Source organism: Lepidothrix coronata, unplaced genomic scaffold (assembly GCF_001604755.1).
Source record: "Lepidothrix coronata isolate B3197 unplaced genomic scaffold, Lepidothrix_coronata-1.0 Scaffold1, whole genome shotgun sequence".
Lineage (NCBI taxonomy): Eukaryota > Metazoa > Chordata > Aves > Passeriformes > Pipridae > Lepidothrix > Lepidothrix coronata.
Genome location: NW_016690181.1, coordinates 2,407,604 through 2,429,809, shown reverse-complemented (window position 1 = coordinate 2,429,809; position 22,206 = coordinate 2,407,604). Strand labels below are relative to the sequence as shown.

Here is a 22,206-nt window from a genome sequence, read left to right as displayed (position 1 = left end):
TTTTTCTTCTTCAGGCTGAAAGTCACAGCATGAAAAATCAACAAATGGACCCCTTTACTAGGCGGCAGTGTAAACCCACAATAGTGTCTAATGTGAGTGTAATACTTAAGTTCAGTTGAGACCATTTGCAGAAAACTAGAAACCAGTGTATAACGCAGAGAGTAAGAGGGAAAATTCCCAACTGTGCCATATGCTATTAACGCTCTGGATACCAGTGTGATATATAGTTGAGTGAGATCCTGGTCTCAATTTTTTTATTGATGCCAAGTGTGAAGGACGTAAGTGATGTGGGAATGTGCTGCAGAAGCAACCATGATTTAGGCTTCTTTAGTGAGTTCTTCTGTGCAGAATTACTCAGATTTAGTTAGCACTTGGAAGACAGTTTGCTTTAGGTGTGAGTTTCACTTCTAATTAGCTGAAACTTTCCTGAAAGATTGGCGAAAGGAGAGAGGAGAGTAGACATTTTGGGCTGTGATAGATTAAGTAATTCAACGCAAACTTCCCATGTGATACTGTGGCAAAACCTGTTACTGCAGTCCCTAGATATATAACTGATGAACAGCAAATTAACCAACTCCTGAGTAATCTGCCCTTGCTGAGGCCTGTTCTTGAATAGTAGGTGGTTCTGGTATTGGTACTTAAAAAAAAGCTGGTAAGCTTGAGTCTTATCAGTCTCCACAAACCAGCAAGGGAATAGAAAAGAAATTCTATTGCAGGGCTTGAATTAAACAATTTTTTCTGAAATTGAAAAGTATCATAACTGAGTAGCTTTATTATGGTGGAGAAATATTATGTATAGAAAATAGTCTTCTAAAGATTTCTTCTCTCAAGTAGAGTGTTTCAGCCAGAACTGTAAGCAAATACATCTAACAATAGCATTGAGTAGTCACAGAAACAAACTATACCAATAGGAAACATATTTCTCATTTTTTCAAAGAAAAACTTTCTGAAGGATGATTTTCAGTTTGTTACTATCAGATGATATCAAGATGATTTCATTTGTCTCTGAGATTCTGAAGGCTGGGTGAACTAATATACAGTCTTGTATGGTTTTAGATTCATGGATATGAGCACTGTTTTAACAAAATGTAGGTCTAGTTTTTGCCAATTTAAATGCAATGGTTTTTTATTTTTATATTTTCCCTAATATTTCCCCTTTGCAGTCCAGAGATCCTGCTGTCCAAGCTGCCATCCTTGCCCAACTAAATGCAAAATATGGATCTGGTGTATTACCAGATGCTCCAAAAGACATGAGTAAGGCAAGTTTCCATTTCTGTCTATATTATTTTCCTCACAGTCACCCTTTTACTCTGTGAAGCTTATGACTAATGGCAAGTGTGCATGCTTCAGTTCTAGAAATGGGTATCCTGAAGACCATTATCATAGAAAAGCAACAACTTTTTCTTTTTCTTTCTTGGGAAAAAAAATGTAAGTTTCTCTAGCAGTAGGAAAGCTAAACTAAGTATGTTTGTGACAGAAGGAGGGAAAACAACATTTTTATCTTTGTTTATCTGGGCAGGTCAGGGTTTGAGGCTTACCTGTAGTTTCTATTTCAGGGTCAAGGAAAAGATAAAGATGTGAACTCTAAATCAGCCAGTGACCTCTCAGAAGATCTTTTCAAAGTGCATGACTTTGATGTAAAGATTGATCTTCAGGTTCCTAGTTCAGGTAGGTGTTCCAGCTGAGTTCGGGGAGGTGATTGTCTGTCTCATTACAGTAGAGCTCACTTCTTCCAGAATAATTCTTTCAAAATTATCAGCAGGCTTTTGAGAATGGGAGCAAGGATTCTGTTTGTCATCTTGGCAAGTATCTTGAACTGAGGCAGGGATGTGTGATAGTGACATCCACTGAGAAAACAAGAACAACTGTATTTTGTTAGACAAAAAACCTCAATATCTCCATATCCTCATTTCAAAAGCCTAAGGAGATAATGACTGTTTTCTGATATATTCTTCCAGTTTACATTATCTATGACTTACATAATCTCTGGGTGTTGTATTTAGTAAGTCTTGACAGCTACCTTGATACTTAGTTGATTTGTCTAATCACTTTTGAGGATGGATGAGCTTTGGGTGTCTGTGATGTTCTGTTCCATAGTCTGTGTATGCTACAGGGATAAAGTATGTTTACTTGATTTTGAACCTGCTACTTTACCAAGTTGCTGTTCCCTAACTTAGGTATTGCAGATGGTATTCGAAGCTAAATTTTAGGGGAATGAAAACACTGGTCAGGGAGTGAAGATACAGACAGAAACTTGCTGACTCTTCCTCTTTGTGATCTTGACTTTGACAGCCCGTGTGGCAAGAACAGTTTAGTGTCATAGAACCATTTTGATTGGAAAAGACCCTTAAGATCATAGAGTCCAACTGTTAGCCCAACACTGCCAAGTCCACCTCTAAACCATGTCCCCACGTACCACATCTACACGTCTTTCAAATGCCTCCAAGGCACTCAACCACTTCCTTGAGCAGCCTGTTCCAATGCTTGACAACCTTCTCGGTGAAGAAATTTTCCTAACAACCCAATCTAAACCTCCCTTAGTGCAACTTTAAGGCCATTTCCTTGTGTCCTATGAAGTTGTTTTACAGTGGAGGGAAAGCATGGGAGTATACCATGCAATTTGACGTACAGGGTTTCTTATTTATTTCATTACTTGAAGGATTACATCTGAAGTTTTTTAGAGGAAAATAATTTACCAATTACTGTAAGAATGCACAAAGACTTAAAACCTTGTCAAGAGGGGAGAGTAGGAGTAGTTGTCTTTCCAAACTAGGTCAAGATTGAAACTCTGGACATAAGACTACAGAATGAGGTAGGATGCCAAGAATAGGAGACTCCCTGAAGCAGATACTGAGAGTTAGCAAGCAGGTGAGGGTTAGGCATTGAAGGACACTGAAAAGAGAAGGATGAGACACACAGTTTTCCTTAGACAGAACACCATCTTACTTTGTGCAATCTTCTTTCTTAATGGAGAAACATGGAGATTTGTTAAAATGTGTATTATAGACATGGATAGGAAATTTGACTTTACCTGCTTACTTCCTGTATCTTTGTGCTTGTAATTATGGGATAATGATTTGCCAGAGATTCCAGAACTGAGCCTGGAAGCTGTTTATACTGTGACTTTAGAGTGCTATAGTTTTCTTAAGAAATGAAAGTATACTTATCAACAGAAAGTTGGATTAACAAACAGAATCAAAATTGCGTGAGCTGTATCTCTGAAGATAAGCTCCCTGTATTATTAACTGAAGTTCTAACCTGATGTATACTAGAGAAGTCAAACGTGATTTTGTGGTGAAGTTATCAACAAAAGCAGCAAGTAAAAATTTGTAGTTTTCATGTATTTCAGTCCTCACTCTTTTCTTATCCCAACAGAATCTAAGGCACTGGCCATCACCTCCAAGGCTCCTCCAGCAAAAGATGGTGCACCTCGGCGATCGTTGAACTTGGAGGACTACAAAAAGAGACGGGGGCTTATTTGAGCATGCCCACTCTGCTGCTTCTGATCCTGCATGCTCCATGATGATGTCCTACCTTTTCTTCCTCCCCTTTCAGTTCTCCCTTCTGGGTTGGAGCAGCAATTGAGCTGGGAAGAGACTCTTTAAAACTGCCAGTCATCTGTAACATAAACCATTCAACTATTTACTGTATAGACCTCCCTTCTTGCCCTTTCCTCCTGCTCCCCTCACAAATGTGGATCTGTGCTATTTGGGGGTTTCCCATTTCTTTTAGTTTGAGTTTTGTTTTTATTTTGTTGATGCAGCTCGTTGGTCCACTCTGTGTTCAGTATTAGCCTGAGGTCTGGATTTCCATAGGAATCTCTTCGCAGTCACAGAATCATCACTTGGTGATCTCCCCTTACATACCACCACAGGCACAGTGAATAAACATTGGCGCAAGACCTTTGTGGCTGGAAGGTCATCTGCACTTTCTTCCTCTTCTTCTTCCTCCTTCATCCTAGCTTTGGAGAAGGGAATCTTCAAAAACTGGCCTAGGTTCAAAGTGTAAATTTTTTGGGAGGGTTGTGTGACTTTTTTTCAGGTGTTTTTTATCATTTTTAAGCTGCAGTACTATTTGTATCTGTCTGTCACAGTTCTTTACGGCTGTTCTGAATTTCTACCAGCTGTACTTGAGCATCTGAAATTGCAAGAAAGAAACTCATTAAATGTGATTCTTCTTACTAAAACGGCTTGGCTGATATAGCTGTTTAACTTCATGTTCCCTTTTTTAATTACACTTAACTGATGAGAAAGAGGTACACACAGCTCTTAATGTGGGACTTGTCATCCATAGCACATCCGGAGTCTCCAGCTGTAACTGGGTGAGGTAGCTTTTTGTGGGGTGACGCTGGGGTGCTCATCAGTTGGGCTTTAATTTCTTCTCCAGGCCTTCAGTATTACATATTTGTTAAGTCATCATGTCTTCACTGGGCTCCAGTTCACTTTGTTTCTTGCTTTATGAACCATTTAAATAGGACTTCTATAAACAAACAAAAATTAAAAAAAAAGTAAAATTAAAAAAATCACATTGTGTGGAAGGGGAAGGACATAATAGAAAGGTTAGTGGGTAATGTATGAGAGGTAGCTGATGCACATTCTTCGTATATAAACTGGTACAAGTGGAGTGCACAAGAATTGTATGGTTTTATGGAATATTTGACTGGACACAAGTTGACAGCTAAATTATCACTCAGGTGTTAAAAAAAAAATCAAGTGTAAATATAAGCAAAATTTAACAAAGAACTTTTCCAGACAAGATACAACTGAATATATGAAACTAAGAACTAAATTAAAAGAGAATTAGAAGTCTAAAACATTAGAGGCCCTCGTTCAGGTAAGCGTGCAAGCACGTGTTTGTTCCTGCTCAGGACAGTACGTATATAATAACTTCAGCACTGAACTGGATAGGGATGTTTCTGGGGGACCCTGAAGAGGGAAAATGCTGATGCTCTTCTTGTGTCAGAGCATTACTGTTTTTCTGAAATCACACACTGGTTACGTTTAAACCTGTGTTTGATACTTTCTTGTTGGATTCTTAATGAAACTTTAATCTAGTTCTTATTTAACTTTCTCTTCCTTTTTTTTAACAGTAGCTTTAAAGAAACATCATGTAATTGTGTGCAGATTGATTCTACAAACTGTGTATAAAAAAAACCCTACAAAGCAGCTCTTGCCTACCATGTAAACAAATAATTAGGAATATTTCAGTACTTATTTACTGAATAATCCATAGTTCTAGGACACGTGGATTATTCTGTAAATATGTAATCATAGACTGCTTTATTTGATGGCCTATTTTAGCAGCTTCTCTGGAGTTGTAGTAGGCTCTCACATATATGTACTTTTAACTTTTTAAGATTGAATTTATGGAATCTACAGTCATAACTTCATAGGAAACATTGTGATTCACTGTGTAGATATGCATTTGATATGATTTTGGTTTTTTCAATGGCTTCAGTGATGTTACAGATTTGTAATAAAAAAAATCTAAACTTACTTTGCAATAGCCAGTTTTCAAAATAATCACTCTCCAATGCTTTGCAGAAATAATTGCCGAATAGAGCAATTCAGGAGTTGATTTTTCCACAGAAATGCCTCAGAGTTCTGAGATGCAGTGAGAAGTCTCTAAAGGTAAAATTGACTGAAATACAATATTTTAATATGTTTGGCCTTCATGTATTGGTTTGAGTTAACTTCTACATTTGGTAACACAAGAATAATCTGTACTAGAGCCAAAAATGTGAATTAGACCCCATACAGTGTTGCAAGTAACTTTTAGTAGAGATAACTGAAACAGAGGAGATGCAGTGAGTTTAGGATGCCAATCTTAAATGATGGACTATGTCCTAGTTATCTGCAACTATGAAACTGCCACTTACACTCTCAGAGTCTCTGGATTTTGCTGAAATGCTGTTTTTTAAGAGAGGTAACAGTAAATTATCATGCAAACCTCTTATATTGAGAATAATACATGAAGAAAATACTCTTGAATAGTTACAGAATTGTATGAAAGCTGTAATCCTTTTTCCTTTAAGTGCATGTAAAGGTGAGTGACTACACCTCCCACTTGTTAGAGAGGGAGAGATTTGTTTACTTTGTTTTGTTGGTGTCCTAGCATAGTTCATCACAATTGTACAGACTTCTATAAATAAAATTGGTTTGTTGGTTTAATAAGGTTGATTGTTTATCCCTTGATCTGAGGTGCTAAGGGTTTCCTCTCTGGAATTTGTTTTTTTTTAGAAACTGACACTTTACTTCTCAGTCTGGATAATTATATTTAATACCAATACTGTAAAAAAGAAAACCCCCTCTTTTGCAAGAGGAGCTGTTAACTCCTGATCACACTCTAACATCTAGAGTTGGTCCTTATCACTAGAATCAAATGGAGTCTCTTGGAAGGTCAGTTCACTTGCACCTCTGCTGCATCTCACTTAAAACACAGACTTTGCTTATCTTGTAGAAATCCAGACTACTTTTGTAATCAAAGATGGTATGGCATATAGCTGAACTTAAGCTACTGAATGAGGTGAAACAAGACTGTCCTCAGGGGATGCTTGGTGGGAGGATGAGACACAACAAGCATACCTTGAAACAGGATAAGTTCTTCCAAGATATAAGGAAAAAAATCACGTTTATGACAGTTAGACAGTGCTCTAGGTTTCCCAGAGAGAGTTTTCTGTCTTCATTTTGAGGTTTTCAAGAGAATGTTAGATTAAGCCATGAGTAACGTGATCCAACCATGTAGCTTACCCAACTTTGAGCAGGAGGGTGGACTGGAGACCTCCCTGAGCTCCTCTCTGACCTGAATTATCTTATGATTCTATAAGTAATTTCATATTGCTTTATCCAGTTTTTGTCTGTCTGCCCTGCAAGTACTGCCCCCTCCCCATCCCCTTTCTGACATGCAGACTACATGTAGCACATAGAATTTATCTTACAGGCATAGTGGCTTATGATGGGTATTTCCCAACACACACATCCTTTCTGAGACTCCCTGGTTGTAGACACCTATAGAATTCCTGTGAGGGTTGTCTGTGAAACAAAATTGTCCCTACAGATTAACCACTGAGCAGGCTGGAAGACTGAGCCTTTTACAAGGTAGGGTGAAGAGCTGTTTTAAGAAAAATGATAGGAGTTACCCAAGTTGCCAAACAGGACTTGGCTATTTGCAAATGAGGATTATAGGCTATTGATTTAGTTATGGTTTGGCTTCCCTATACAGTCCATGCATAAATTTCTTAATTTTTATCTTTTAATTGAATTGGAAATGTTAAGAGCAGTTCTGTTACCATAGCCCACTGCTGATGTGGACAGTGACTCTTCTTGGGAAAAACCTGGAATTTATCAACTGGTTCTTCCTAAATTCTGCATCCTGCATTCCAGTAGTCTGTGGGTTATAAAGTGTATTTTTTGTAGAGCAAATAATTTATCTGAGTGTGATTAGATTGGGTAGGTCAATTGGGAAATTAGTGGTTACTCACACAAATGCTTGCAGGCAGCATCCCTGACTTAATTGCATGTGCATAAATTACTGTGGATTCTGCACAAATTTTTTTGGTTTTAGTAAATGTATATAATTTTGCTATATGAGAACTATGTTTTTTGAGTACTGTTCTAGAGAAATTATAGTAGGTCAGTGCAGAAACCCATGATTACAACAAAGGAGAAAGGGAAGAAATCCACTGGAAAAAAACACTTGATAGAAGTCTCAGGTCGATTTCTTAAATCTCACATTAATTCTCAAGTAAAAATGTTACATTTTCTCAGTCTTCCTGGGGCAGGTTTTTGTTTGTTATTAAACCTCTGTCAGTTTGTTCTACAGAAAATACAAGGTTCGATAGGGTAATAAATCATGCTGCAGATGAGTGACTTTGTCAACTTGTTAAAGACTATTTTAGACAAGGTTCATAAATATAGCTTAATGCTAAATGAGCATTGGAATGGAAGCAAAGAATACAGGTTATTTTCTGGCAAGAGTATATATGTACAATGACCAAAATACATCAAATCTTTGGGAAGTTTGGATTTATGTCTCAGTGGCTTGGAGGAAGGGGCAGGAGTAGAAGGTTAGAGGCTGAGAGTGATCTGCCTTTGTAAATGGCATGAAGAAGATCACTATGCCTTGTTTCACTGCACCTGCTTCAGGAAAGAAATTCAAAATATCTCCACTTGAGAGCAGGGAGGGAGATATCTCAACGGCTGTAAAATATGGCACTAAATTAAACAGATAAAATTTTACTGAAATTTGTGATGATTATGACTTTGAGCTTTATGAAAGCACCATTCTTCAATCATTTGTTTGCTCTCCTTCATGACTGTGGACAAATGTGCAATTGCCAGATACCCCACCTGGTGCTCAAAAGTACTTGCCTTGAGCGCAACAGTGTAAATGGTGTGTACTTTGTCCCTTCTCTGTAATTCTTCCTGGTGGTCTATCTGCCAACAGGTAACTTGCTTCCGTTATTTTTCAAGGTTAAATGGCTGCGCAAAAGCTCAACTTCTAAAACTAGATGTGTGGCATTCAGTTTTTAGGCCCTTTACTGGAAGCAGTGGTGGAGGACTACAAGCTGATGCGAGGAAGCAGTCTGAACACCAGTGACTTGGCGGCTGATGATGCATGGCCGTTTTCTGAGGTGGCAGTTCTAGTGAAGCCTTTGCTGCTTACCTGTACCAGGTATTTCTCATCTTATTCAAGCAACAACTGACTTTTTGTGCTGATTGATGGTATGGCAATTAGAAAAAAATTGTTTCTCATATCCCAAATATGCTTTAGAAGATTACTAGGAAAAATTACAGCTTTTCCGAAGAATGGCACTAATGCAGTGTTTTTTCTGGCTGCAGTTAGCACAAACACAAGCTAAACAGATGGTTTAATATTGTAGGCTTCCTTGATTTGGGTAAAAAACCTGATCTACCTTACTCGAAAAAGCAGATCATATACAACATAAACACTTAAAAGAAAAAGACAAACTTTTGTTTCATGCTTTGCTCTTGAAGACTTACCAGTCATAAAAAACTGAAGAGGAGTGATTCTTTGTATAATGAAGCTCTCTCCTTGTAAGTATTATAATGGACTAAGGAGGCAAACTGGTTTTCTGCTCTTAAGGTAAACTTGAACATTTGAATAAATGACGTTGTCATCTGAAAAGAACTAGGTGAATTTCAAACGCAAAGCAGTCATTTTCAATTTTGAATCAGGATTAGTTGATTATTAACTTGATTATTAATTTTTATTTCCATTCCACACTTCCACAATATTTTCCCAAATGATCAAAGACAGGAAGTTGGAAGATAGCAAAGTATGATGGCAAAAACTGAATTTAAATGTAAGCTCAGTAGCATTTTGGAAAATTCCCTTCTAGCTCTGCTCCTGCTAAAGGATCTGCTACAAAGAATTTGGCAATTTAGCTTAGCAACCAAAGTCTGGAAGTGGGAATGAACTACTGTAACAGCAGGGGTTATAAGATCTTTCACAGAAACTTTCACTTTAAGCTAAAATCCCTTTGCTGCTTAGCAATGAAGAGTTTTTAATTTTACAGCATTAATGTTACAGAATGTACTCCTGGATTTCCTGTCGCTGTTCCTTGCCTGTTTCAGCTTGCACAATCTGTTCACAGCAGCTAGTACTCTTCCAGAGTCAGATAAGAGTACAGAGAAAAAAAATATGTTTATAAATTGTATCTTGAAACATTTTACGGTTGAATGCTCAGAAGCCTGAAAACATACAATCCCAAATATTATATTATGGCCTATTTAGCCAGTGTTACAGTGGATGGGAAGATGCTGTGGGAGGCAGTGAAACTGGATAGAGTCCTCATGAGGGATATTTTTACTCCCAGGTGACCTGAATTGCAAAGTCACAGGGCAAGACTGTTATGTGGTTTGTTTTGTGGATTGTTTTGTGTTACTTACTGAAAGCTGATATGGGGGTCTTTGTAGACTGCCATACACTAAAGTTTTGACTGCTTGGCATTCACAGCCTGGGTAATTCCTCTGGTTTTAAGCTCTTCAGGAAGTGATGCATTACAGGATTCGCTGTAATCTGTCATGAAGTGAGTCATCACCTACGACACATTTGTTGATGCCTGGTTAATAGTAATAACCATTAGTATAAAATTAGAGACCATTTAAATTCTGAAGGCTGCTTATTGCCCCTTTGTTTTTCTCTGTTTCTGCTCATGAACTTTTATCTTGAACAAATTCTTCATTTTATCACACCTTGCATATTTATATGGTATATTAATTCCCTTTGCTGCCGTCCCTTTTCAAAGGGAATAGGGATGATAACTTAACCTTGGAGATAGAAACTAAGCTGCATTCATTCCTAAAAGATTTTATGTTAACCCATTTGTTGGACTGTCTTTACATATGGTATGTCTCAGCTAACACTGTTCTTCAAAGTCCTTGGGTATTTTTGACCTGAGTTCTTGCGGATGATAGCAGATGGCCACAGCAAAACAGTAGATGTTTATTCAAATGTTAAAATAGGGCTGAATTGAAGTGGGAGTTTGACAGAAGTACAACAAATGTGATCTGAACCCAGCTTTGAAAAGAGGGGCTGACCGAGTGGGCTGTCACAGAGCAAATGGTCCAGGCTGCAGGAAAGTATTTCTAAATATGGGCTTTCTCAAAACACACTGTGCTGAGGTGAAGTGGCAACAACAGAAACCAGGAAGGAGACATAGCAATGTTATTGCTTGAACAACCTTTCTGAGTGTTGCTTGAACAACCTTTCTGAGTGAGGGGCTCAGAGAAAAGGTCTGGGGTGCTGGAACAATGTCAAGGCTTCTAATGTTGCTGGGACTGTGGTGCCTGGGGAGCAAAGAGAATGAAAGGCAGTGCCTCAAAGGCTGGCCCATTCAAACCTGGGAACTGTGCTTCTGAAGCAGGGCCTGGCTCCACCTGTGGTCCCTTGACTTGCCTTTTCAGTCCCCTGAGCTCCGGAGAGTAAGGAGGCAATGTTGCTACTGAGCATGCTGAATAAGTCCCACAGCTCAGCAGTGTCTCATAAGCACCCTTCTCCAAATGCCTTCACTGGCTCTTTGACACAAGCTTGTAATAACACAGCTGTACTTGATTAGGTTCTGGAAAAAATGTGCCAAAGTTTCTTTATAAAACAATATACTTATATATTTCTATTCTTAATTTATTACCTTGACTGAAAATTAATTCTGTGGAAAAAACAACATGGTGTTGTAGAAAGTCATCCAGCATTAAAAAGAACTGTTTTGTCAAGTTCAGGGAGGCAAAGCACTGTTCAGCCATGGCAAGGAGCTATGGTAACCATCCACTTGAGCAAGCACATAAAAGCATGCTACTTTTTGCAAGTAGACTGAGCCACAGAATTTGACCAATCTCCTTTTAATGAATTAGCAATCAGGCTATTGTTACAATTCTGGGTACTTTTTTAGCTCTAACATTGAACAAGGATGGCAAAAGCTGAGTTTCATGAGGCGTTTCTCTTGGTGTGGGATGACTAAGTCTGCAGTCTTTGGATGCAAGCGAAATTGTTTGATTTGCTTGCCTGATTGTGGAAGGAGCTACTGGCTCACTGTCTGAATGGGCTGAGATGGTGCTCCAGCTTACACCTGATAAAATGTTTACATGTTCTTTTTTGTCTCATTGATCCCAGACTTTATGTTCAGACAGGAACAAAGCTAAGACAAAATGTGATTTGCTCAAATAGGTAGTACCTGCATTATCAAGAAAAAAAAGAGAAGGAGCACTTACTTGTAATGGTAGAACACTTAAGGTGAAATTTCTTGTTCTGGGTAATTAGCAAACCGTGAGGCTACAGAGCTAACTTAGATGAGATGTGAGCACTGAATTTCGTTTCCAGGAATTAAACACAGACACTCTTGAAGCTGGTAATCAGACTAGAGAGACAAGGGTTTTGTAGAATAGTCTCTTTTTGGTCTTGAAATTGATTTGGGATTCATTTAAAACAGAAGAAAGCTTGCAAGGAAAAAGTAAAAATTTCCTGGTGGGACAGACATAATAAGCTATAATAAGCTTTACTTTATTACTTATCTGACCAGGCTGTAAAAGATTGATTTATCTCTTTTCTGTCAAGGGACAGAAAGTTTAACAATAAAATTGTATGGTGAGGGAGAAATATATTAGGTTTTTTAACAGCTTCCCAACAGGACAGACTTATAAATCCTGCAGACCTGTCCAGTGAAGAAACAAAGATCCTGGGTGGGGAACGACTTCCACAAGAAAGCAGTTAGACTGTCAGAAGTTTTGCCAGGGAATACTCCATTGCTTCTTTAGAGAGAAAAGGAGCATTCTTCTTGTAGATGGGGGAGGCCTTCAATTGGAGCTGCCAGGCTGAGTCTAATCAGATATCCCTTTGGGCCGTTATCCTGTCTCAAACTACAGCGAGTGTGGGATCATAAGGACAATGGCATAAGACACAGGACACTTTCCCTTTGATAGTATCTTAACATTCACAGTTCAGGGACATCCTGAGCCAGAGGTTGTTTTGAAACTATTATTATGCTCAGTAACCACCCAGCAGACCTAGCCCCTTTCTGTTTGTTCACAAACTCTTTTGGAACCGAGAGAAGACTAAAGTGGCAGAAAACACTAAATTTTTTACAACCAATAGAAGCTGAGAGACATGGAGAGGAGTCTCTGAGATTCACTGGTCAAGAGATCATTGGAGGAGGAACAAGGGTCAAGGAGAAACTGTGATGGTCTTCAACACATCCAAAATTTGCTGAGGAATTGTGCAGTGGGTGTGATTGTACACTTTAAAGTAGCTGACTTGGTGCTAAAGACCTTGTTTTTTTTTATTTTTCCAAGCAACGAATAGGTGAAGAGGAGCTAAGAGTGATACTGGAGGAAACAGTATGTTTTTGGTGAGCAGATATCAGCAATACTTTTCAAAGCCTTCACTTTTTATTGGATCAAGACAAACTGCAATATGAGAAGTTGGTGGGAGCAGTGCACCTGCCCAACCATCACCCCTCTAAGCTGGCTGGCTGCTGGCATGTGCTCCTTGCTGAGGTGCAAGCAGAACCAATACAGGGTTTTTGCTGGTGTGGAGCAAAAAGCATCATTCCTTTGGCAGGCAGCCATGTTCTCAATCTCCTCTGCTACCAGGATTCAGCTGGCTGAGCTGTGCTGTCCTGAAAAAAGGTTGGGAGAAACTACTATAATATCTGTCAGATGCTGTACCCATGACTTTGCCATCTTTCTTAATTCAATGACAATGCTGTTTGGGACTTGTCAACCCAAAGAGACTTTAGGACAACATATGATCTTCTCTCTTGTTTCTGATCCCTTTTCTGGGATATACTTTTCTAATTACAGCAAATAGTGACTATATGCCTTCATTTTTATGGCTCTCTGCTGTTTATCCCCACCCTACTAATTATCTTTAATTGTTAATGAGATGCTGACTCCTGCCTCTAATCTCTATGGCCAACTTAAAACATCTTTCAGACAAGCTCCTTCATGCTTTCTACCATGCTGCTTCTCAGGTTTTGGAGGTACTTTATGTGAATACTCTCAAGGGTCTTCATTCATCTGTTTCTTCTACAGAGCCCCAATTGCCCACTCTGCCACTTCCAGCCACACATCCTTCCAATTCTGTTCACGTCCCAGCCTGTCAGGCTCAACCTTCTCCCCCAGCTCAGTCCTGGGCAGTGCACCATGGCCATCCAGAAGGAGAAAGCAGCAGAGATTTTTTTTTTCCATTATGTTATTTAGGTCACATTTAGTGGTAGATACCAGTGCAGCGCCGGATCCTGCAGTCTTATTTTGGGCTGCAAGTCAAGATTTTTCAGTAGGCTGTTAAAAGTAAAATCATATTCCAGTCTGGAACAGAGGTACAGACTCACTGCCATTTGGTTTTTCATCCTGCCAGTTGGCAAACATTGCTGCTGAGTTTGTTAATACCTGGTACATCTTTCTTTTCCTTTGCTTTAGTCTTCTCTCTAAAGATAAGAAAATCATAAAATAATTTAGGTTGGAAAAGACATCTAAGATAGAGTCCAACTGTTAACCCAGCAGTGCCAAGTCCACCACTAAACCGTGTCCCTGTTTGCCACATCCATGTTTTTTGAACACTTCTAGGGATGGTGATTCTACCATTTCCCTAGGTATCCTGTTCCAATGCTTGACCACCCTTTCAGTGAAGAAACTTTTACTAATACCCTGATCTCCCCTGGCACAACTTGAGGCTGTTTCCTCTTGTCCTAGCACTTGTTACCTGGGAGAAGAGACCGACTCCCACCTCGCTACAACAGTCTTACAGGTAGTTGTAAGAGAGTTATAAGGTCCTCTGAGCCTCTTTTTCTCCACACTAAACACCCTCAGCTGCTCCTTGTAGGACTTACTTTCTAGATGTTTCACCACCTCTGTTATCTTTCTCTGGACATGCTCCAGCACCTCAGTGTCCTTCTTGTGGGGGGTCCAAAACTGAACACAGGGTTCAAGGTGCGGCCCCACCATGCCAGATACAGGGGAACAATCACTGCATTAGTCTTGCTAGCTACACTGATGCTGATAACAAGCCAGGATGCCATTGGCCTTCTTGGCCACCTGGGCACACTGTTGGCCCATATTGAGATGTTAAACAGCACCCCCAGGTCCTTTTCCACTGGGCAGCTTTCCAGCCACTTCCCCCAGCCTGAAGAACTGCATGGGGTTGTTGTGACCCAAGTGCAGGACATCGCACTTCACCTTGTTGAACTTCATACAATTAACCTCAGCCCATAGGTTGATCTCTCTGCAGAGCCTTCTTGCCCTCCAGCAGATCAGCACTCTCATCCAACTTGGTGTTGTCTGAAAACTGACTGAGGGGGCACTCGATCCCCTCATTCAGGTCATCAATAAAGGTATTAAAGAGCACTGGCCTCCCAAAATGTTCAAGAGTGCTATTTTTTAATTTAACTGTTCTTTTAATGTGTTTGAAAAGGAAACTCAGCTATAAGTCTAAAAAGTGTTCCATATGAGAAGTTTATATGTGTATACTAGATTTTTGGAATATTTCTTTTCTCATCTTCCATAAAGATAATAATTGTATTGCATTCCACGTCTTTTCTCCTTCCACAAAACCTTTCTTCAAACCTGAGATTTTTGTAAGGATGTTTGAAAATTTAATTTTATTAAGAAAAATGGGATAAATAAATCACTGTGGTTTTTTTGGTAGTTCTTTTACAACTTTATTTAAAAGTTGTCCTCTCTCCATATGACATATTTTTCCACTTTAAAATTATGTGCAGCACACATTCTCTTTTCCTCTTAAGAATAAATAAGTACAGAAATGAACTGATTAAAATGTTCTTCTTTTTCCAAAATCTCAGATTGTTTTTAAAGGGGGTACAAGAAAGTATAATCTCTAGATCTTATTGGCATAGGAACTGATAGTGCAGACCAGGTGAGTTCATTTTTCAAATACCACTCAAATAGGTAACGAACATACAGGTTCATTTCGAAGATACTGATCTCTTGTCTGCCAGTGTCAATCCAGTTTGGAGCAAACAAATATTTCCAACATATCTAACATTCTACCAGCACAAACAAGTCCACAGAACAACTCTTGTAAAAAGTGTCATATCAGTGTCACAGGAAGAGCACAATGACTTGATCCCTTTACTCTGTTCAATACTTGAGAATTTTTATGGAGGTATTTATTATCTGAATGGAGAAAGCAAATGTCTTCTGTGAATATATTTTATGTGACTCCAATATATGAGTTATTTGATTGCTCTTGCAATTCCAGTACTTCCTTGCATTAATCATAGGGCTTGAATGAAAACTTTTCTCTCAAAACATTTCCCCTTTTGTGTTTGTGCCCACTTCCAGCATCCTGAATAGGCATCTTTGTGTGGACAAGAGGGCATTGTCCAATGCAATAATGAAACTTACCTGTGGCATTCTGTGGCCTTGGAAGACAGTGCTGTCCATTCAAATTCTAGGTGTTTTTTTTCAGTAGTGCTTTAACATGTCCATTAACATTATGAAATAGTTAAGTTGTTATGATTAGAGCTCAGAGATTGCTCCTATTATGAAGAAAAGCAAATAATTGCCCATTGTATCTCCAGACTTTATAGAGTGGCAGTTTGGAAGGACTCATACCAACAGAATTTGGAATTTACTAATTTTTTAAACTGTTTTATTACACCAAAGCCAAGACTCCCTTGGATTATCCAGTCAGCACTAGTCTCCAGTCAGCTGTTAGAGTTCTTGTATAATCACAAAGTCATAGAATGGTTGAGGGTGGAAGGGATGTCCAAACCCCCTGCCTAAGTGGTGTCACTTGTTGCCCAAGACAATGTTCAGGTGCCTTTTGAATATCTACAGGGATGGAGACACCACAACTTCTCTTTTTCTACCTCTTCCAGTGCTCAGTAAAACAGTATTTCCTGATGTTCACAGGGAACATCCTGGAAGTTTCAGTTTCCTTAAGTATTCTCTAACCCAATCCTCTTTCACCAAGAGTATTTCTCCAGACTTTCCCCCTGCCCTCTGGGGCTTGGGATTTCAGATACTAGTCTTTCCAGAAAAGGGTGAAAAAAGCATTCAGTACCTCAGCCTTTTTCATGTCCTGTGTCACCATTTAGCAGCAAGCCCATATTTTCATTATTCTTTCCTTTGCCACTTTTTGCCACGAGCTGCTTCTTTATCCATGCCGGCCTCCTGGCACAGACTTCCTGCTCTTTGGAATGGAGTTCTCTTGAGCTTAGCAAAGATGATCCTTGAATATCATCAGCTTTCTTGGACTCCTCCTTTCAGGGCCTTATTCCATAGGACTCATTAAAGCAGATCCCTGAAGATGCCAAGTTCTGCTTTCATGAATTTCAGGACTGTGATCCTGCTTTTTGCTCCATTCCTTCTACTCAGGATCCTAAGGTCTGTCATCTTACTGTCACTACAGCCAAGTCTGCCTTTGATGTTTACATTCCCAATGACTGATGATTGTTCGTGAGTATGAAGTCTACTGGAACACTTTGTTGGTTCCACTGTCACTTTGGTCAGTAATTTGTCATCGATGTTCTCCAAGAACAGAAATCTCCTGGGTTGCTTGTGCCCTGCTGTGATGTTCCTCCAGCATTTATCAGGGTGGTTGAATTCCCCCAAGAGGACAAGGGGCTGGGAATGTCAAGTTACATATATTTGTTGGCAGAAGTCCTCATCCACTTGTTCTTCCTGATCAGGTGGCCTGTTGCAGACATTCATTACAATGTCATCCATACTGGTCGGTTCTACAGTCCTTGCCCATAGGCTCTCAGTTGGCTCATCATCCATCCCCAGGCACAGCTCTGTGCACTCAAGCTGTTCAGTCAAATAGGGCAACTCCTCATCTTCCGAGCCTGTCCTTCCTAAGAGCTTGCATCCCTCTGTTGGAGTACATCAGGCATGATAGCTGTTCCACCATGTCTTTGTGATCCCGAAAACATCATAGTCTTGTGACAGTAGGCTGGTCTCAAACTCCTCATGTTTATTCCCCATGCTGCATCCATGAGTGTGCGGGCACTTCACAGGGGCACACTGTCGTGCTGGTGGGTTTTCCCTGTAGGCACTCCTTGCTTACATGCAATTGCTTGTAAGCAATTAAGTTGACCTTGCTTAACTGCATTTTGCTGATTTTGTGTTCCCTTTCATTCACATTATTCTGGGGCCTTTGCTTGTAAACATGTCCATCATGCCCTCACAGGGCTATTGGTAACTCTCATCTTTCCCTGTTGTAATTCACATAATTTCCTGCTCCATTTTAGGTTAGTTCTGCAGAATTGCTGTGCCTCCTGAGAGAATACAAACAAAACCAAACCAGCCTTGTTTTAAGAATATATGATAGGGACAGAAAATTCTAATCTGTCCTCAAATATTTATGCTCACCGGAGTTGCTGTTTCTTTTCCTGTTCTATGGTAAAAACTACACAATGTGTGCACTGGAGCTGAGTAAAGGTAGCTCAGAGGAATTGTCTTTGACAAAAACAAATGCTACAAAAGTCTCTTCCAAAAACCTAAATGACACAATAAGCTTTCAGAGAAGAGAAATGGTTCACTATGTTCATGTGTTTATTTGTATTTCTCAGTAAACTCAAAGGTCATGCAGTTCTCAAGTCAAACAATGGTATACTACAATGGCTATTTCATCATATCTTTCCCTCTCTCTCTCCCCAAGCCTGAACACACTTTCAGCTTCACTTTGTGGCCTAAGTGAAGACATGAAATGCATTAGGCTTAGGACTGAATATTTCTGACACATAGAATGTGACTTTCATAAAAAACTGAGGAAAGAAGAAAACTTTGACTGTCCTATACAGAAATCCATCCTTTTGGATTCAAAAAAGTCTGTGGTCCAGGCTCATGATAATAGATTTAAACCAGTGCATTTGGTGCAGAAAGAAGGAAAACGGTACTACAGAAAGATTTAAATTTCACTCAGGAGCAGCTGAAATCTCAACATTATGATACTATAACAACCTGATTTGTTAATGTTATGATGTGCAATAGCTTAGCCTCTGTTTACTCTGGACAAACATGGTGCTGGTGAACAGTGCTCATCTTGCAACCCTGCAGGGGAGAGTGTCTATTCAGGGAGCACGTACTGTGCTCACATGGTTGCTTTATCGCCCTGCTGCCAGGCCCTCCTGCTTGCCCTGCCAAGAGGAAACCTCAGGGAAAGAGGCAGAAAGGCCTGCATGTGCCCAGCGGGGAGCTGATGGGGGTTTATTAAGGGCTCCTCTGCATTCTAAGCCACCAACTCTGACTTTATTCTAGCTACCACAGAAGAGGAACCTGGTATCAGGAGCATCATCTTCACTAGCAGCCAAACACAGGCAATTGTGCCAGGAGCAGGGTAGGAAAAAGAGTGTGTCAAGAAGCTGTGCAAGAGCTTGTGTACAAGGAGAGGAAACCAAAACCCCTGAGTGTCTGAAACTCTACAGGAGTGTGGCAGGCAAATATAAGGTGCTTATGTGCAAGTTCTCTTTAACCCTTTGTGCCATGTGAAAGGAAAGTAAAGCAACTGTTAAAAAAAAGTTTCAGAGGCTGGATATCTGTCAAAAATACAAGGTAAGTTAAGAAAAATCAATCGGGTACCTAAGAACACAGAATTACCAAAAAGAAATAAATACAGGTAAAGTTCTTATATAAAAAAAGGTGTAAAAAGATGTTGGGGAGAGTCTATCTGATCCAGGGCCATCTTGGAATAAGATGTTGATATCCTCAACTGGCAAAAATATAGTTAGAATTACCCAATTTATACTTAGTAAACAACAACCAAACAGCACCAGGATGCAAAATAAAACCAATAACTCTCCAAGTGTTGGAAGGGAAAAAGCCTATGCTGTCCTGGATGATATTAAATAAACACACAAAACAACAATGAAAACAGGAGAATGAAGGTTGAAAGATCCAAGGAGGAGTCTTCACAAGGCAGTCTGCATGCACTAACAGGGAGCAGTATGTGGGGCTGCACAAGGAAGTAACAGAGGCTGAAGCGATTCCCAGCATTTCTAGTGACAGTACAATTGTCATGAGTAAAACTATTTCACAAAGCCCAAACACAAGGACTGAAAATGCTTACCAAGAAACTTAGTAAATCTATTTTATACAACACAAAATAATTATTTTGAAAACATTAAAGGGAGAGCTGTGTCAAGAGACTGGAACATCTACTTATTGGCTGAAGTCTTAAAACATTTATCAGGCAGTGAGGTATTAAGTTAATATGCATTAAGAAAAATGTTATTATTGTTAAACATGACTCAAAATATACTGCACAGAAATAATTTCCCAGGCATAAGTAATCTAAGTATAAAGATAAAATAAAATCTTGGAAATAAATAGCCTACAATTGTTTTAGAAAAGAAAATATTTATTCCATGCTTGTAGACATGGCAGGGTTTGTTAGGAGAATGTGTACATTATGTAGATGTATATTTACAGACACAATGGTCAATTTAGAAATATTTTAAAAGATGTGAGAAGGAAATTACTGTAATACAAGATGTAACTGTACTGCAAAAAAACCACAACAATCCTACAAATTTTTCTTTAGTGCTCCAGCAAAAATGTATAGGGGAATTTGATAAATAGAACAGCAAAAAAAAAGAAGTCTATTAAATGGCTTAATTCTGTAGTAATGATAAGAAATGAAGGTGTAAATGTTTGCATAGGTTTAGCTCCAGGGACTAATGCAACATAAGAATTGCTAAAATTAGATACTGTTAGTCTCAAATGAATGGAGATTTAGAAATATATTGAAGAATGAGAAATGGGAAAAAAATATCAGAAATACCCAGGAAAATTTGGCAATGGTAACTGCAGAAACTTAAAATCTGCAGTTGAAAATATTTGCTTGCATGTGCTTGAAATTCTCCAGCAGTTTGGATTATTTTCTTAATTCACAGAAATAGTACTATTCAAGTACTAAATACATAATGTCATTTTAAAAAGAGCTATCAATAGTATCTGGTATGTTTGTGATGCCACGCTAAATGTGATAATTGCTTATAAATAGTACCCAATTTGATTACTCTAAGTTCAAATTTTTGAAAAAAGAATACTAATATACCCATTTTCTATTGAGTGTAGACTATCCACAATCCAATATTCTCATGGAAAAAAAAGTACAGACATTTTAATACTAGAGAGTTAAGCCAAAACTCTCAATTGACATAGCTAAAAATATTTGAAACTAGGTAGTTTTCAATAAAAAGCTGAAAACTGGACTTCTTTACAGTGTAATGAGTAGTATAAAAATGTGAATATTGTAATCTGTTACTTGCACAAGCAAAAATAAAACTGAAAATGTTCTAGAAGAAAAGCAGACTTGAGACAGTGGCAAACAAGTTGGAAAATACTGGAGGCTTTTCTAAATTTTCATCAGGTTCCTACAAAATTGTTATTGAACATGATTAGGTATATAAAAGCAACAGTGAATATTTGAATTCTTTCACAAAAGGGGGAAGGGGGAAAAAAATCTGACATCTTTTAGGGACAGGAGTGAGCCAGTCATTGTAGAGAGCAAATAATAGGAGCTGTTTTGGAAAGTCAGGAAATGACATTTGAAAAAACCTTGTGTAATCTTTTTCCTTATGGAAGAGGGGGTTATAAAGACAATTGTTCCTTTTTGAAACTGGCATGATCAACACAGATCAGCTGTTGATGTGAGGCAGTGCGAGATGTACCAGATTTTTGTCAATTCCTCATTCTTTGCTAAGCTCCCCTTCCCCCCCAGTCTTCTAACTCTGCTAAAAATACACTCGTCTTAAGAGTTTTTGATTCAGAGTTCAGAAGTTTTGGTGTGATAGATTGAAGAGTGCCATGTTTTATAAAGAAAATAAATTAGGAAGACTGTATTAGTCTAACTGGTGAATTAATAGTAGCAGCTTGGTGTATGAGTTATTTCTGGCTGAGTTACTCACACTCGCTCCTTTTTCTGCAGAATAGTGGGAGTGAGGCACTGAACAAACAGGACAAGGAACAAAAAATAAAGATTTTAAACTTGAATTCCGAACTGAACATTTCAGAGGGTTAACTGAAGGTCTATTAGAAGCTGAATGTAAAGAAAATATGCAGCTATGGCACAGCAATATGATTATTTCCATTCATTGTTTATCTTACTTTCTCTGGCAAATGAGATTAAAGCTATAACAGCAGATATGGCATTTTGTGGGGAAGGTTGCTTTTCAAAAATAATTAACTCCATGCACACAAAAGAACAAGGACTCTTGGGCATTTCATGGGAAACCAAAGCCCTACAAGCCTCATCAATGCAATTGCTGCCACAGCACCAGAAGGACAGGGGCAATTTGCACCGAGTGCATTGTGCAGGCTACTGCAGCCACAGACAGTTCGCCATAACCAGGGTTTAGATGGGACAAGTGGTTCATCTCCAACACGAGTATGGGGACCTATGCAGAAAATGGTCCATGGGTTATTTTCAGCCACAGATTTAGAGAAACTGTGGCTCCCAGAGGTGAGCAGGATCCTGCTGACTCAGAGGACCAAATAGCTTGACCAAAGGACTGAGTTTAAGGAACTCCACTAAAAATGTTCTTCACAAAGTGCAGACAACAAATGAAAAAAATGCAAAACAAGGATTGCATAAATGAAATATTGAAGTATAAAAAGCAGAAAGAGAAGAGCCTTAACACAGACATTTTGTAGGACTATCAGGTGGCCCATGCCCACAGCTCACTGTAAGCACTGATGTAGATTTTTTCCTGCTTCTTTTTCAAGT

General features: G+C 39.0%; 1 protein-coding gene across 1 annotated transcript in view; it reads left to right on the top strand.

Annotated features, from left to right (window-relative positions):
• Positions 1–5,495, top strand: part of RTF1 (RTF1 homolog, Paf1/RNA polymerase II complex component) — a 28,447-nt gene extending 22,952 nt beyond the window's left edge. Inside the window, exons 15-18 of the mRNA XM_017811947.1 lie at positions 15–92; positions 1,164–1,259; positions 1,557–1,668; positions 3,376–5,495. Coding sequence (XP_017667436.1) covers positions 15–92; positions 1,164–1,259; positions 1,557–1,668; positions 3,376–3,482 — 393 coding nt within the window. The 3' untranslated portion in view covers positions 3,483–5,495. The remainder of the gene's footprint in view (positions 1–14; positions 93–1,163; positions 1,260–1,556; positions 1,669–3,375) is intronic.
• The last annotated feature ends 16,711 nt before the right edge of the window (positions 5,496–22,206 follow it).